This window comes from Cryptotermes secundus, unplaced genomic scaffold (genome assembly GCF_002891405.2).
Source record: "Cryptotermes secundus unplaced genomic scaffold, Csec_1.0 scaffold120, whole genome shotgun sequence".
Lineage (NCBI taxonomy): Eukaryota > Metazoa > Arthropoda > Insecta > Blattodea > Kalotermitidae > Cryptotermes > Cryptotermes secundus.
The window spans coordinates 895,255-911,054 of NW_019742442.1; the positions used below are offsets into that span (position 1 = coordinate 895,255).

The 15,800-nt window shown below is 37.6% G+C and overlaps 1 protein-coding gene across 1 annotated transcript in view; it reads right to left on the minus strand.

Moving 5' to 3' along the window:
- Positions 1–942: 942 nt before the first annotated feature.
- LOC111873099 (protein takeout) overlaps positions 943–15,800 on the minus strand; it is a 25,732-nt gene continuing 10,874 nt past the window's right edge. Inside the window, exons 3-6 of the mRNA XM_023867513.2 lie at positions 15,559–15,709; positions 14,289–14,422; positions 4,600–4,752; positions 943–1,631 (exon numbers count right to left, since the gene is read on the minus strand). Of these exons, the coding sequence (XP_023723281.1) occupies positions 1,480–1,631; positions 4,600–4,752; positions 14,289–14,422; positions 15,559–15,709 (590 nt within the window). The 3' untranslated portion in view covers positions 943–1,479. The remainder of the gene's footprint in view (positions 1,632–4,599; positions 4,753–14,288; positions 14,423–15,558; positions 15,710–15,800) is intronic.

Genomic DNA, 15,800 nt, shown 5'->3' on the forward strand with positions numbered 1-15,800 from the left:
ATTACGCAGTTTTCTCCAAGCTCCTGTCACTTCATCCCTCTTCGGTCCAAATATTCTCCTCAAACACCCTCAGTCTATGTTCCTCCCTTCATGGCAGAGATGAAGTTTCAAACCCATACAGAACCAATCACAGAGCCAACTTTCTTTATTATTAAAATATTAATTACATTCAGAATTTGTATTTTTACAAAATTTTTTTCTCATCACAAAATGATTGGAAAAATTCTGCTAAATAATAATAATTATATAAATTATGTTAGTTGAATTGTTTTATATTTTGTTTGTTTTGTTGTTTTTCTAACTGTTCTAATTTACAATTGACCTCTGGGCTGCTGAGTAAGCAGGTAATTTAAAAATTAAACATTATTATTTATATATTCAGCTTTTTTTTTTCCATTGACCCCTCAATTAATTATAAAATAAAACTGATTAAATTTATTTTGGCATTTGTCATGCTTTCGGCATTAATCCACATGTACTGCCTCTATATTTTTTCTCCCCCCTTGGCACTACAGCCCCAGTGGTCCTAGGCCTACCTCCATGAACTTCGGTTTTATTCGATTTTACACATACGGTAGGACTCATTGGGCGAGTGATCAGCTCGTCGCAAGGCCTCTACCTGTAGAAAAACACAGAAAAACGCACACAAACATCCATGCCCTGAGTGGGATTCGAACCCACGATACCGGCTTCAGAACGAGCGAAGACAGTGCATGCCTTAGACCGCTCGGCTACAGCGACCGGGCTTCCTCTATATAAACTTAATAATTATGGATTATTTTACTGTTACTTAAATTGATTTCCCAGTTACCTAACACACATACAAGCCAATCACAGTGGCCGCGAGGTCTTAGGCATTAACTGTCTTTTCTCGCTCGAAAGCTGGGATCGTGGGTTCGAATCCAACTCAAGGCATGAATATCTGTGTACTTTATTCTGAGTTGTTCTGCGTGTAGGTAGCGGCCTTGCGACAGGCCGATCCCCCGTCCAAGGGGCCCTACTGGCTGTGTATAGGATTATATAACTGGAAAAGCTGCCAAGTCCAACAAAGGACGGTAGAGCCATAGATAACACAGAGACTGTCTTCTGCACGTATTTCTGGTATACCTTCATCTCGTTTTATTTTGTTTTCGGGGGTATCCATCAACGGTCTATCTTTTGGTCATTTCTTCTTAAAATCTATAGTAATGTATTATGCGATTCAGTTAATCATTCTATATATATCTTCTTTTGTTGAGCCATTGAATAACGTAGTAACTGTTTTATTTTACAGGCTACTATTGATTTTGTATGTGATTGGTTTTTGGTTAATCGTACGAAATTTAGTCTTTTTAAATTATAGCTAACTCATGCACTAAGAAAACAAACGTGCTAAGTAACCAGTACATTCTTGGAAATTTCCTGATATTGCGAATTGATTGCGTGAAGGAGCTGCGTATGCACGTTTAATGTGAGCTTTATTGTAAGCGTGTGCGACATTCACTTCAGAAATATTTCATTCTCTGGAACTTTGTGAAATAGTGTGTTCGCTAGTTTCAGGAAAACAACGCCGAAAGTGTCATGGAGAGTTGGTCTCAGTTCTTCGAAGAACTCCTTCCAGTTCTCGTTCAAAACCTTGTTTGTGTTGTCACCTGTATTCAGAAAGAAGCACATTAAGATATGAAAATAAGCATTTTGTTGGCAGTTCTGTATTCTAGTGAGACGTGGCTTGTTACTCCGTAAGAATAACATAGATTTGCTGTTCTCATTAATGTTATCCTTATGCCCAGGTACATGTTATGAAGTCACATTAGAGACATGGATATGTTTTTTTATTATTTTTACATATCGTCACGAGGTGGAAGTAACTTATCAGCTGCTCCCCCATTTATTAACTCTCCCGAATGACTGACTATCTGTTATTCATAAGGAGGCAGCTCTGAGGGCCACAATTCTCGACTGAACACTTCAAAGACAAAATTCCTTTTCTTTATGTAATACGGACTTCGGCCGTCCAGCTTTTCGCTGTCTTAGAGGACTGAGTTATTCCAACTCATTAACATAATTATAAGAGTAATGAAACGCAAATCACGAATAAGCATAAAATAAAATGTGAGAGGAAAAAGCATCTGCGTAAGCGAGAACAATTAAAAGCGGAGAGAAAGTTTACTTAATAGTGACTCTTTTTCGTAGAAGTATACCTTTTTTATTATGCTAATTATGTAACAGACTGGTATGAGCGAGCTTCACAAAGGTGAGAACAGGTCTGGTTGGTCATCTGGATTACATGGAGATTTGTAGTAGAATATTTTACCCTTAGCTACCACGGAACACTTCAAGTGGCCTTGGAGAAATTAGCTCTGAGAATTTTGATCGATTTAATTAGCCTATAATTTAAGATGACATCGGTGTTCAAATTTTATATTGTCAGAATGTTGCTTAAGTAGATGAGATTGAATCATGAATACAACCTGCTTCTTGTTATGTCACATTTTGTTGCGCCAAGGGATTTAGTGGTGATGTAGAAAAAATCAGCGATATTCTTCAGCTTCTACCAATCAAGGCTGAAATTCCCAAGGCACGCGATGATTGATCCGTTGTGAAACTACACTTAGTTATATATTGATGCTTTTCATAGGTAAGGTTGAATGGAAAAATAGGGTGATTACTAAATGATGAACGGGAAGGACGTGGAAATGAGAAAATGTGACCTACTTTAGGATTCTATCCCGGAATTTTCGTTGGTAGATTGAGGAAAATAATTGGGGAGAAGAGGAATGCATAGAGGATAGTGGTAGGAAAGCCAGAAGGAAAGAGACTACTGGGAAGACCAAGGCGTAAGTGGGTGAACAATATTAAAAGTAGATCTTAGAGAGATAGGATGTGATGGAAGGAACTGGATTGATCTGGCTGAGGATAGGGACCAGTGAATGGCTTTTGTGAACACGGTAATGAACCCTCGAGTTCCATAAAATGCTGGAAAATTCTTGAGTAGCTGCACGTTTGCCTTCTCCTCAAGAAGGGCTCAGCTCCATAAGTAAGTAAGTAAGACTGAGGAAAATTGTGAAAATATCATTCAGAATAGTCGTCTTCAGGCCGATATTTGAACCCAGATTCTACCGTGTACGAAGCAAGAGTGGCACACAAGGCTGATATTGGTCACAACAGCTGAAACTCGTTTCCACATTACATATATAATTCCGGAAGTCAAAATATGTAAAGCGACAGAATGGCACCTGGATTAATAGAAACTGAAAATTTAGACAATATAAGATTTCTGTAGCCTAGTGGATACAAAGTATACAATATAAACCAGACAGAACCTGAAAATAATTTGAGAATCCAATCTCTATTCCTGTTTTTTTATTCTTAAAGGACAGAGTCCAGCGAGAATTATCGCTGTATTCATTCACTGTAGCAAAATACATCAGAAATTTCATAGCTCCCTCAGTGACTCACACTGACAAGCTCTACATCGGCAGATACTAACTGACGTCTGACGTTAAGTATTGCTGCTCTGTTAATACGAGGACAGTTGGAAGGCTGGATTCGTGAACCGAGAGATTCTGTACGACTCCTTTATACATTTATTGCGACTCGGATTAGTGTGTAGTTGTATGGATATTAGCAAGCATTTTCTTCTATCTACTTAACATTTTTTGCTAGACCTAGCCTCCTTCTGACAGTCATTGACAAATTGCCGAATTCTTCGATTTCAGCTTATACAGACTACCTAACTATAATCTTGCGAACTGTCTCCTTTGGGTAGGCTTGTAGCTATTCGGCTACGCAATTGAGGTTCATGTTGGCCTCCGTTCACAGCATTTTGCCGTTTAATCTTATCTAAGACAGTTCAACTTAATAGCATATGTTTCGAAGGTTCGTTTTTATATCAGCCCCCATCCGCATTTTTATTCCTAAGAAATTTATGGGTAATTTATTTGCATACACAGAGCGTAACTGAAAGGTGTGGACAAATTTTGGCCACGAGTTCCGCATACCAATAAAAAAAAACTGTCCATATCAACACTTTCCTGGAAAGAATTTATTTTAGAATTGTAGCTGAAAGAGTATATTTATAATAATACTTAAAATTATGAAGTTCATATACACCTTGAGGATACCTGAAGGTAATGAAACACACATGCATTTATAAATGTTAAACAGGCACATGTATACACCGGTATAAGAATAGACGTACTTACTTATTCTATTAATTTTAGATTTTCATATAGCTTTCGTGTTGTAAATATTCAACGATACGAAGTATGTCAATGTTCAGTATAAAATAAATTTCGCTTGACTTTCAACGGATTGCACGGCTTTGTATCCCTGATAGTGCAATTCTTCATAACCACTGTTTTAAGAGTCATAAATCCTTAAAACCCTTTTCCATCCACAATCTATTCACATTTTAAATCCGTGTTCGAAATGGAATGGGAAATTGCTGCAGGGTTAGCATCGTTTCCAGGATAATTACTGATGGTTTCTTTCTTTTTTATGAAGTCGATTTTGTGACCAAAAGAGATATAATCTGGGAATCACTGCTCTAGAACACGAACTGCTATATTTCTATGTTACCAGCATTAGTATCTCTAGAGATTTACTCTCTTAACTTACCCAGTTCTTTCTCCCCATTGAAAAGGTTCTCGAAATTTACTTGGAATAATTTCAGGTTAACAGATTTCAGATCAAATTCCTTGATATCCCAGTAGATATTCTCGTTCATTGACAGCGGTTCAGATCTAATTCTCACTGTCACGTCATGGTCAGCTGGAAGGAAACAAAACATAAAAGAGAACCTTCGTGTTAGACAGACAGCTTTGTGTTTTATGTTACTCCTGAGGAGTGTAACTAAGGAATTAACTTGAAGGTAGTTGCGCAGAAGTCAAATATTACTTCACTGCTTTAAAGGATTTCCTGCCTTCATGGACCCCTAAATTTCACTAACCTGTTCAGAGCAGCTCACCATTAGAATGCATCCCGAGTGTGATGAATCCAGCTAAATTTACACGTCCTGAATAATTTTTCCACCCATATACGCCTAGGTCTCGGAAGTGGCATTATCCATTGAAAATTTTCGACCTTAGTTTTGTATGCATTTCTGGTACCTCACATGCGTATTGCGTATCCCGTCCTTTACATCCATTTATTCCAAGAGTATTAGGCAGTTGCAATGCCCTCAGTTCCATAAGAAAGAGGGAGTAACTGGCATTCTTAAAAATATAATTCTGAAGGCCTATGCTTTAATATTTGGGATTTCAGGAAAGTTGCTTGATCAAGGCATGTCGTTTTCCAAGTATGTTTCTTTCTTTGTTATATTACATAGTCCTTTGACGGTTTTTCCTTTACTGTAAATAGGCTCAAATCTATGGTTAATACAAACCTATTATTTCAGAGCTAGTTACACCACAGATGGGATAGAATATCTGTACATAGAGCCATAAAATAATGTCCTTATATTCTGTTAAATACTATTCTATAGAATGTTGCAAATGTTTATAGAACACAATGACACGTGTTTCGTTGTAGTTAACCGATTTTATAAGATATGTCTTTATGAAAAATCTAACAAATTTGTTGAATTCCAAGAAAACTGGGCATTCTAAGGGACAAATATGGACAAATTTGACTTAAAATAGCAAAATCTTATGTAGATCCCTTAATATCATATGTCGTAGAAACAAACAAGAACTTATAACAATATAATGTGCGGATGGGCAGACAGAGGTACAGGTACTCCATCCCCATTATGCTTTCATTTCACATTTCTACTTAAATAATGTAAAATATATACGATTTTCAGAGTAGATTCTAAAGTGTTCTGTCGATGGTGTACTATGATCAGAATTTCTGAGTCGTGATTTTCAGCTCAACAATTATCCCCAAGGTTTTATTGACTCTGTTATTAATTCCCAGAACAGCAGTCTTCCGAAATAAATAGGAAAAGACTTTTGGTTCTGTTGATATCCCATATGCGAAGGGTGTTTCAGAGAAATTAAAAAGCATATGGAATCGATATAACATTAAAACGATCTTCAAAACAAAGCACACTCTTAGAAGTTCACTCACGAAAACCAGGCCGGAAAGAGATCCACAACACACGGCACAGTGCGTCTATAGCATTCTCCGTGAATGTGGCAGAAGCTACAATACATTACATTACACAAATATGCAGCTGTCAGTGAACCCGAAGAACGTCATCAAAGCAGCTGGACTCTAGGTCCATTTGCACTAACCATACGCCAGTGACCAGGATTCTCATCGTGATAAGTTTCTCAGTCCTCATTTTCTTAAGCGTCTCTTTGTGGAATTATTTCCTCAGTTCATTTATCTATACATTCAGAATTACTGAGTTTTGGGCTTTATCCGTCGTCTTTTTTATTATTATTGATATTATTAAACTGAGTTATTATTATTGTTCTTTCTAAATATCTATATTTTACATTTCTCAATTGTCCATAGCAACTTAGATTTGAGATAATAAAATTATTATTATTTTGTTTGTTTCGTTATATGCATTAATGTGTTTTCCTCCAATGTTTACCTTTAATTAGTCTTTGAATTTTTGTTGTGTTTGTCCAGTATGTAACTACTTGTATCTACACTGTGCTGTGTGTATAATTGGCCTTTTAGCTGTTGGCTCAGAACATAAATAAAAAAGAACTGATTTGAATTTAATTGAATTATGGCCATAATCATCATTGTGGCTCTACAGTCCTTTGTTTGGCCTTGGCCACTTTTTGGGTTTCTTGATACTATCCACATTCGGTAGGACTCCTTGGACGGGGGATCAGTCAGTCTCATTGTCCATCGCCTGGGATTATAAAAAATACTACAGAACAGAAAGTTTCGGAAACTGGATTGTTTCCGTCCTGCATACAAATTGTTCAGTGAGGGGAGAGCACCTTCTAACGAATCTAGCAGAGTAGGTGTCTCCCCTTCTCATCTGAGGGCGGAAACTGGTCCAGTTTCCCAGATGCTGTGTTCTCTAGTGTTTTCTTATAAATACCGGAAGATTGATAAAGTCGAAAAACTCAGTAATTCAGAGTGTTATACGCCATCGTGAGGACCCTATAGAATCTACCCGAGCAGAAACACGCTCGCCCAGTCACTGCTGAAGAAAACCGGGTCTATTATTTAGGTTGGTGATGAGTCCACATGCGTCACACACACTTGTCGTAAAAGTTATCTACTATCGCAGCGAGTTCCACTTGTTCACAGTAAAATGAATTCAAAAATTAATTGATCAATTTAATTTAGCTGCTCCTTAATCATTACAGCTGTATATTTTAGTTAATTATAGACGGTAACATATAAAAATCTAGACACAAATACATTAATAGCAAAGAGGGTGGCACACTAGTTCACATTTTAAGATAGTTCCAACTGTCTAAAGAGGACAATAATATTAACTGTAGCAAACATTTCTCATTCTGACAGAACTAGAATTAGTCCATTTTTTTCTAAGCACTCTTAACCTTCTTCGTGTTGTAACATACCAACATAAGCCTAATTATGAATCCATAAAACTGAAAAGGGGCCTTCTACTCCCGAATGCATATGGACTATTTCTGAAACACTTTGTTCGCGAGTTTGTACCCTTTTTTTGTCTCGATATTTGTTCTCTGAGAGTTAAAAGATGGCCTGCAATATAGCATTTAGATATCAGTTTTGCCAAGCAAATCGTACTTCAAGGGGCCTAAAATTATTTTCATGCATTTTGTTTAATAGTATTCATATAAATCTTTTGAAAAAATATATTGTGACGTGCCGCCAGGAAGGTCGGATGATAAGACTTACTTCATTGGTCAACTTCTAGCAATTCCTAGGCAGCAAAGCCTATGAAATCGTTGCTCCGGAGATTAAAATCTAACAGTGGGGCTTCCACCGTTATTTGTAACTAATTGTCTGAGACAGTAAACATGAATTTCCGCGGCAACAAGAGAGTCGTTGCATAGCAACGGGCGAAATGAAACCCTTCGACAAGGTGTTCCTCATTCAACCCGTGTGCAGGATATAACAGTCAACTTCGGCAAGAGACCAGTTAGTCCAAATCCGACTAGAGCTAAGGGCAGTTGAGCTCCGAGCAGAGCAGAAGACACTTCACCGAGATTAGCAGTGCGAGAGTGTATAACACGGAAGAGGAAACGTCCGAGGACGTTATAATTTGAGAATAATTGTACTTGTGAGTGTAAAGGGTGATCGTCCAAATCTGAGACCCACACAATTTCTTATCTCGTTGCCTAGAAAACACGCGAATATATTATAGTGATATTTGTATTTATATTACGGATCAAGTTGCTGGGTTTTATTAAGCTCTATTTAAAGCTAAGGCTATGTTGAACCATTGAGAAACAAATTAAAATTAACGCAATGAATATTAATGTAGAACATCAACACACTGCAATAAAATCCATTCAGTAGATAATAATCGAAGCATGCGAAAGGGCGGATGCGACCCCAGGTACTTCATACGAATTCATGAAAAGCTTTGTATATTTTTTCTCAAAAAAAAAAAAGGTTCACCGTAAAGGAAAATAACGCATAACAACTATAGACCTCATTAAGGTGTTTTCTCCTATCATAAACATTTTCATGTCTCTAATTAGCTTCGTCGTCAGCAACTCCACCTCCTGCTCTGCGTCACGAATTCATAGCGCTCCTTTCTTACGTTAAGTCGTTGCGACAGAAAGGAAGCGTGTAACTTGCTTCCAGGGTAGAAGAATGTCAACACGTGAGGACTGCAAATGCACAAACAACTAATTCCCAAAATATCTGTATTCAGCTGAACAGCACCTTGACACACTTGCTAAATAACTATACGAATTATTTTATTTTTGGTTTATTTTACTACGGTTCCAATATCTCACAATATATAAAATCCGATGGCATCAGGATAGTAAATTATGAACTGGGAAGAAGGTGGCGAAAGAGTTCTTGCCCTAGTTTGAGGTACTATCCCAGCATTTACCTCGAGAGACTGAGAACCCCGAGAAAGCACAATGAGTGTAGTCAATGTCATGACTGGGATTCGAAACCTTCTTCTCTTGAATACAATTCAGAAGCGTTACATAATTGACCCAAAATTCTCGGTGAAAACGGGATGGTGACTTATGTTTCATCTTCTCGACATCTGGCAATAGGCCACCACTTTGGGTTGAGGAACTTCCCTGTTACATCATTCCAACACAGTGGACTACTTGGAAGAATACCCATTCAAGGAAGGGGAATGGAAACTGCGTTCCCCATGCTGGAGCCTTCCAACACTGCACATAGCAGACAAAGCCATAACGGTGTTCAGGCCAGCAACATCCCTTGAAATCTGACTTGAAATAATATAATAACACATTCGTGGATACTGGATTGAGTATTCATAACAGAGGCTTCAAGAACTGAATAAGTCCATTTTACTGGAAAGAGAGGGTAAAGCTTTTGTTGACAATCTTCATCACTTCATCAAGAAGAATATGGCGTTCTAGAGAACAGCCACACATATCCGACGTGGTTGTGAGGCTATAGCTGACTTAAGATTATGTCACCTGGCTCAAGACTTCAGGATCTTATTGTAGTAAGATACTGCACTCTTTCGTAGTATAGGATTGTTGAAGGAGTGCAATAGAGGGGGATGCACAATAGAGCTCGAAGATCACGGTGAAAGTGTAGGTCGCGATTTACCCCTCATGCATTCATTTATCCATTCTTTCTTTCACTCACTAATAAGTTCTGGAAAAAATTATGTTCATTTTCTGGTTCGAAAGAAATACCGTTCTTACTGCATTATTTTATCTTTAGTCTTCCTGTATTTTCACAATAGTTAATAGGCATAATCTACTATATTTGCTCTTCCCTCTGCAAGCAACAAGAAGCAACAGAGACATCTGAAAGATTTCCTTCAACGCATATTGCCGTAAGGGACGCATAGAACTTTGTATCTAACTTCTCTTGCATCTTCCGGGATTCCACAGAAATGTTTTCATTTCAACATCATCATCATCATCATCATCATCATCATCATCATTATAATTTTGTGCGGAAAACACAGGGGTGAAACTGAGATCACGGACTTCTGAGGTGTGACGTGGCGTAGTTTGTTAAACAGATATCAACATTTCGGATGAATATACTGCCTACATATTCACAGGCCGTGCAGAGTCCTCCCAAAATATTTGTAGTTCTCTACCTAAGCTCAGGGTGTCAGAACCAAGAATATCTGAATCTTATTATTCCCATTTGTGAGAAATTCAGATTTCACAATATTATTATTATTATTATTATTATTAAAATTCCACAATGTAACATTCATAAATTTACTTTGACATTTCCTGATGGAAATTCGCAAACACATTGACCATATTTTGATAGACAGCAAATGGCATTAAATGTACTTGATGTCCGATTATCCAGGAAAGCTGATTGTGGTACTGACCATTATTTGGTGGTGGCAAAGTTAGGGAGAGACTGACAGTGAGTAACCAAACAGCACACACATTTATTATGGAGAAATTTAATCTCCAGATATTAAATGAGATAAATGGTAAAGATCAGTATCGTGTTGAAATCTCAGATAGGTTCATACCTTTTAAAACTTAGACGGCGAGGTTGATATTAATGGAGCTTGGGAAACTATTAGACAGAATATGAAAATTTCAGCCTAAGAGAGACTAGGTTATTATGAACTTTATAAACATAAGTCATGGATCGACGAAAGATCATTAAAATTATTCGATCAAAGGAAACAAACCAAACTGCAGTTGTTACAATATCCAAGTAAAATAAATGGGGATAACCTGAACTACATAAGACGTGACTTTAGAGACTTTTACAAAATAATAAATGACTTTGAGAGGGGTTACCAACCAAGAAGTGTTTCAGTGACGGATAAAAACGGTGATCTGCTTGCAGATTCTGACATTTTTGAATAGGTGGAAGAACAACTTCTCTCAGTCATTGAATGTATATAGGATCAGTGATATTGGACAGATAGAAATACATACAACTGAGCCGATAGTACCTGATAATAATCCTTTCTAAGTTGAAATTACTGTTGGAAATTTGAAAAGGTATAAATCGCCAGGTACTGATCAAATTCCGGCAGAAATGATTCAAGCAGGAGGTGAAATATTGCGGTCTGAGATCCATAAGCTCATTAATTCTATTTGGGGTAACTAAGAATTGCATGATCAGTGGAAGGAGTCTAATTATTATCCATGTCACCAGAAGGGTTATAAAACTGATTGTAGTAATTATCGGGGAATATCACTGCTGTCAATTTCATACAAAATTGTATTCAATATTCTTCTCTCAAGTTTAAGTTCATATATAGATGAAATTATTTGGAAGCATCAGTGTGGGTTTTGACGTAAGAGATTAACTGCCGATGAAATCTTTTGCATTCGTCAGATACTGGAGAAAAATGGAGTACGATAAGATAGTACGTCAGCTATTTGTAGACTTCAAGAGATCCTATGATTCAGTTAGAAGGGAAGTATTGTACAATATTCTGATAGAGTTTGGGGAACCCATGAAACTAGTTAAGCTGATTAAGATGTGTTTAAACGAAACTTATAGCAAAGTCCGTGTAGGTAAATATTTGTCTGATAATTTTCTTATCCAGAGCGGTCTAAAACAAGGAGATGATTTATCGCCACTCCTTTTCAACTTTGCCTTAGAATATACCATTAGAAAGGTGGGAAAACCAGGTGAGACTGAAATTAAGTTGGACACATCAGCTATTGGACTATGCTGATGATCTGAATCTATTGGGTGATAACATAGATAACATGAACAAAAACACGCAGACTTTAATTGACGCTATTAAGGAGCTTGGTCTAGAAGTAAACACAGAGCAAACTAAGTGTATGTTGCTGCCTCATCACCCGAGTACAGGGAAAATCATGATATAAAGATATCTAACAGATGTTTTGAAAATATGGCACAGTTCAGACATTTGGAACCACTATGACAAATCAAAACCTGATTCGGGAGAAAATTAAGAGGACATTGAATTCAGGTAATGCTTGCTAATATTCAGTCCAGAAAATTTGTCTCTTCGTCTGCAGTCTAAAAACATAAAAATGACTATATACAAAATTATAATTTTGTCTGTGGTTCTATATGGGTGTGAAAATTGGGCTCTGACGTTGAAGAAGTAATATAGACTGAGGGTGTTTAAGAAAAGGGTGTTGAGGTCAATATTTGGACCAAAGAGAGATGAAGTGACGGGATGTTGGAGAAAAGTGCATAATGAGGAGCTTCATAACTTCTACTCTTGGCCAAGAATTATTAGAATGATCAAGTCAAGGAGGATGAGATGTGCAGAACATGTACCATAAATAGGGGAAAAGAGGAATGCATACATAATATTGGTGGGAATGCCAGAAAGAAAGAGACCATTAGGAAGACCAAGACTTAGGTGGGTGGATAATATTAAAATGGATCGTAAATAAATGGGATGGGGTGATATGAACTAGTTTTATCTTACTCTGTATGGGGGCCAGCTTAGGCCTCTTTTGAAAACGGCAATGAATATTCAAGTTCCATAAAAGCCTGGTAGATTCTTGAATAGCTGCACAATTGGCGGCTTATCAAGAAGGGCTCAGCTTCCTGTAGTTAGTTAGAAGGCAGTTACTTTTACTACGAGTATTATTAAAATCGCATAAATATTAACTCTTCAAAACCAATATAATTTCTTTTACTCGCTAAGCTAAGAGGGACCATTTTAATTACTTGGTAGCTCATCTGTTAATCGGGGACCACGGGTTAGCGAAGTTGGTTGAGGCACTATGCTACAAGGCGGAAGGTTGCGGGTTAGATTCCTGATGAGGTCATTGGATTTTCCAGTTTACCCAATTCTTCCAGTTGCACTATGGCCCTGGGGGTTGAATCACCTTCTAATAGAAATGGGTAGCAGAAATCTTCCTAGGGGTAAAAAGGCGGCCGGTGCGTAAGGCTGACCTCACCACCATCTGTGAGCCGACTGTCTAGAAAAAATGTGGGAGCAACGACGTCTCACAAACCTATCGGTCTTCACGGCCTGTTATAGTGATAGTTTTACTTTTAGTTTCGTCTATTATTTGTATGAAATGATTGTGTAAACGATTTTGAGGTTATGTAAGGTAGAGAACTGCATTTTTATCATCACTCTGACTACTGATATTCTTTGGCTCTAAAGCTGTTAGGTCTAATGCATTTCATCACATAAAGTTTGTCTTCTTTGTATTTTCTAAAAGTTTTATATATTTCCTTAATTCTTTATAAGCTTGAGTACGCGTCTGAAATAACCTTCTTTCTTTTCATTTGATGCTACAGCCTCAATCTTGGCCTTGGCCTGCCTCCATGAAACTTTCCGTTTCCCTTCAGTTTACTAAATCTTAAAGAAAGTCAGTAGGAATCTTTGGACGGGAGATCAGCTCGTCGCAAGGCCTCTAACTGTACACAAACACAGAAACACACGCACACGCATACACAAACATCAAACATCCATGCTCTAAGTGGGATTCAAACCTACGATCCCGGCTTTCTGAGAGAGCGAAGACAGTGCATGCCTTAGACCGCTCGATTACCGTGACCGGCTAAATAACCTTACTCTGGGAGATTCTAATGAGTTGGGAAACTTGCAAAGAACGTTTTCACATATACTATTCTATAATCGATTTATTCAGTCCAAATATCTTTCTAATTATGAATCAATGTCGAATTGTTTAAATTTTAAAAATCGTTTTTCTAGGCAACAAAATTTAACGCTTTATTTTCTATTAATGTTTTGAGGAACAAAATTAACTCTTGTTCCATTATGAATACTGCTCATCTTCTTGTGCTCATTAAGCAAGTTAGAGACTTCCCGTCTATGACGTCAGTAATGTCTCAAGACTTAACCCTTCGACAAAGTACGTCATAGGCGCAAACGACATCTGTATATCTCTGGGCGGTTTCAATGAACACAGCATTTCCATTAAGAATATATTTTTCCTTGCTTAATGCTATTGAGTTACGTCATTAAAGTGTTATCTGTACTACTTTATTACCTAGTTTTAGTGTAGTTCTATTTCTATTCTTAGTCCAGCATTGATTTTTATATTTTCGGTGCCCGCCTGTTATAGGTCATTCACTGTTGGCAAGCATCTAAAAATAGAACTGAACTGATTATACGGCTCTTCCTCATTTAATACGTCCAACAAGCACGTGAAGTCTTAATTTATTGACTGGTAAATCCATTACTGATAAAAAGTTAGTAGATTGAAAATATAAACAAGTAGTCGTTCCTATATGGTAATGTACTGACACGGATTGCTGTTCAAGAAACTTACTGAAATTCATGTTGCATTTCCCATTTCCTCTTATAGGAAGTACCAAGAACTTCCCTTGCATGACGTAATTTGCAACGATTCTTGTCAGTGGGACTTCGGCCTGGAACTCCAGATACCTCTTTTCAAGATCAGCGCTGAAGCAAAACAGATTAATAAGTTGAAGAAATCAGTCTTCTTGGATTTGGCACCGTGTATATGTGGTGTTAACCGACGTTTCGGAGGAACGTATCGCCTCCATCTTCAGGGTAGAAGGAAAAATATAAGAAATCCGCAGGCGAAGAGACCGTGAGAACCGGTACAAGCAGAATGGTCTGCTTATATTTCTTATATTTTTCCTTCTACCCTGAAGATGGAGGCGATACGTTCCTCCGAAACGTCGGTTAACACCACATATACACGGTGCCAAATCCCAGAAGACTGCTTTCTTCATAGTCACAGCCGTGAAAACCTCAAATCTTATACAGATTAGTAAGTTGTGTGTATATCTCTCATTGCCAATTACAAAAATAAGATACCGGGAAATTTTTAATATATTACTTTTTCAAATAGAACCTAAAGTTTGAAGGCATAACATCCACAGTCAGCCTTAATTCCTTCTTCAGTTCCAAATTATTTTTAAAAAAAATTCCAAATAAATGAATAATTAAATAGGTTATATATTCTTGTTAGGCTGGTCCTTTAGCATGGCTATGCCCGCCCTCGGGTTGCGGATGGAGAAAGGTAGTTGCGAACGTTCTGAACAAACAATTACGGGCAACCGATAAGGAATGGTCCTCCAGCTTGGTAGTTAGGTGATGGCTAATGAATTCTCTCCGCTAACCAAACTAGCCGTTAATATATGTTGCACAAGTCTTCAGACATGTACGGTTTCTTTGGCAGAATTTAAACGAAAGAAAATGGATATCGGATATGGAACACAAACGTCAAAAATCTCTCTAAGGTAGATTTGACACTACTGAATAAATGTCAGTTAAAACTGGTGATGTGGATTTTTATAAAACAATGTCAAGCTAATTTTATTTATGTAATAAGAAAGAAAGAAAGAAAGAAAGAGGCTGGATCAGCCAACTGCTGATGCACAATTTGAGCCACAATTTTTTTCCTGATTATTCGCTGAAACGTCACGGGCGCTTGTACCAGATTTCACTGGTTTCAACTTTCGGCAGTTCATCCTTTGACAACGGGTGGGAACTGGGGTTTTGCTAGTGATGAAATTCTTAATACTAAGAGCTTTCTTAAGAGGCTGAACCAATGAGATGTTAAAAATAACCTGACTGCCTTCAGGTGAGCATTGCTAAGGCCATGTATCTCGACGTCATTAAGTTGCAGGTTTATCGTGACTGGTCTTCCTGCGCCATCTTCAATACTGATGTTGGTTACTACCAGTGGGTCCAGAGGCGGCATTTTGAGGTCCAGGTTACCTGCGGAGTATAATTTAAAATTTAAAATTGTGTACTGCAGTACACAACACACAGCACATAGGAAACATCAAACCATAAGCCATACAACCTC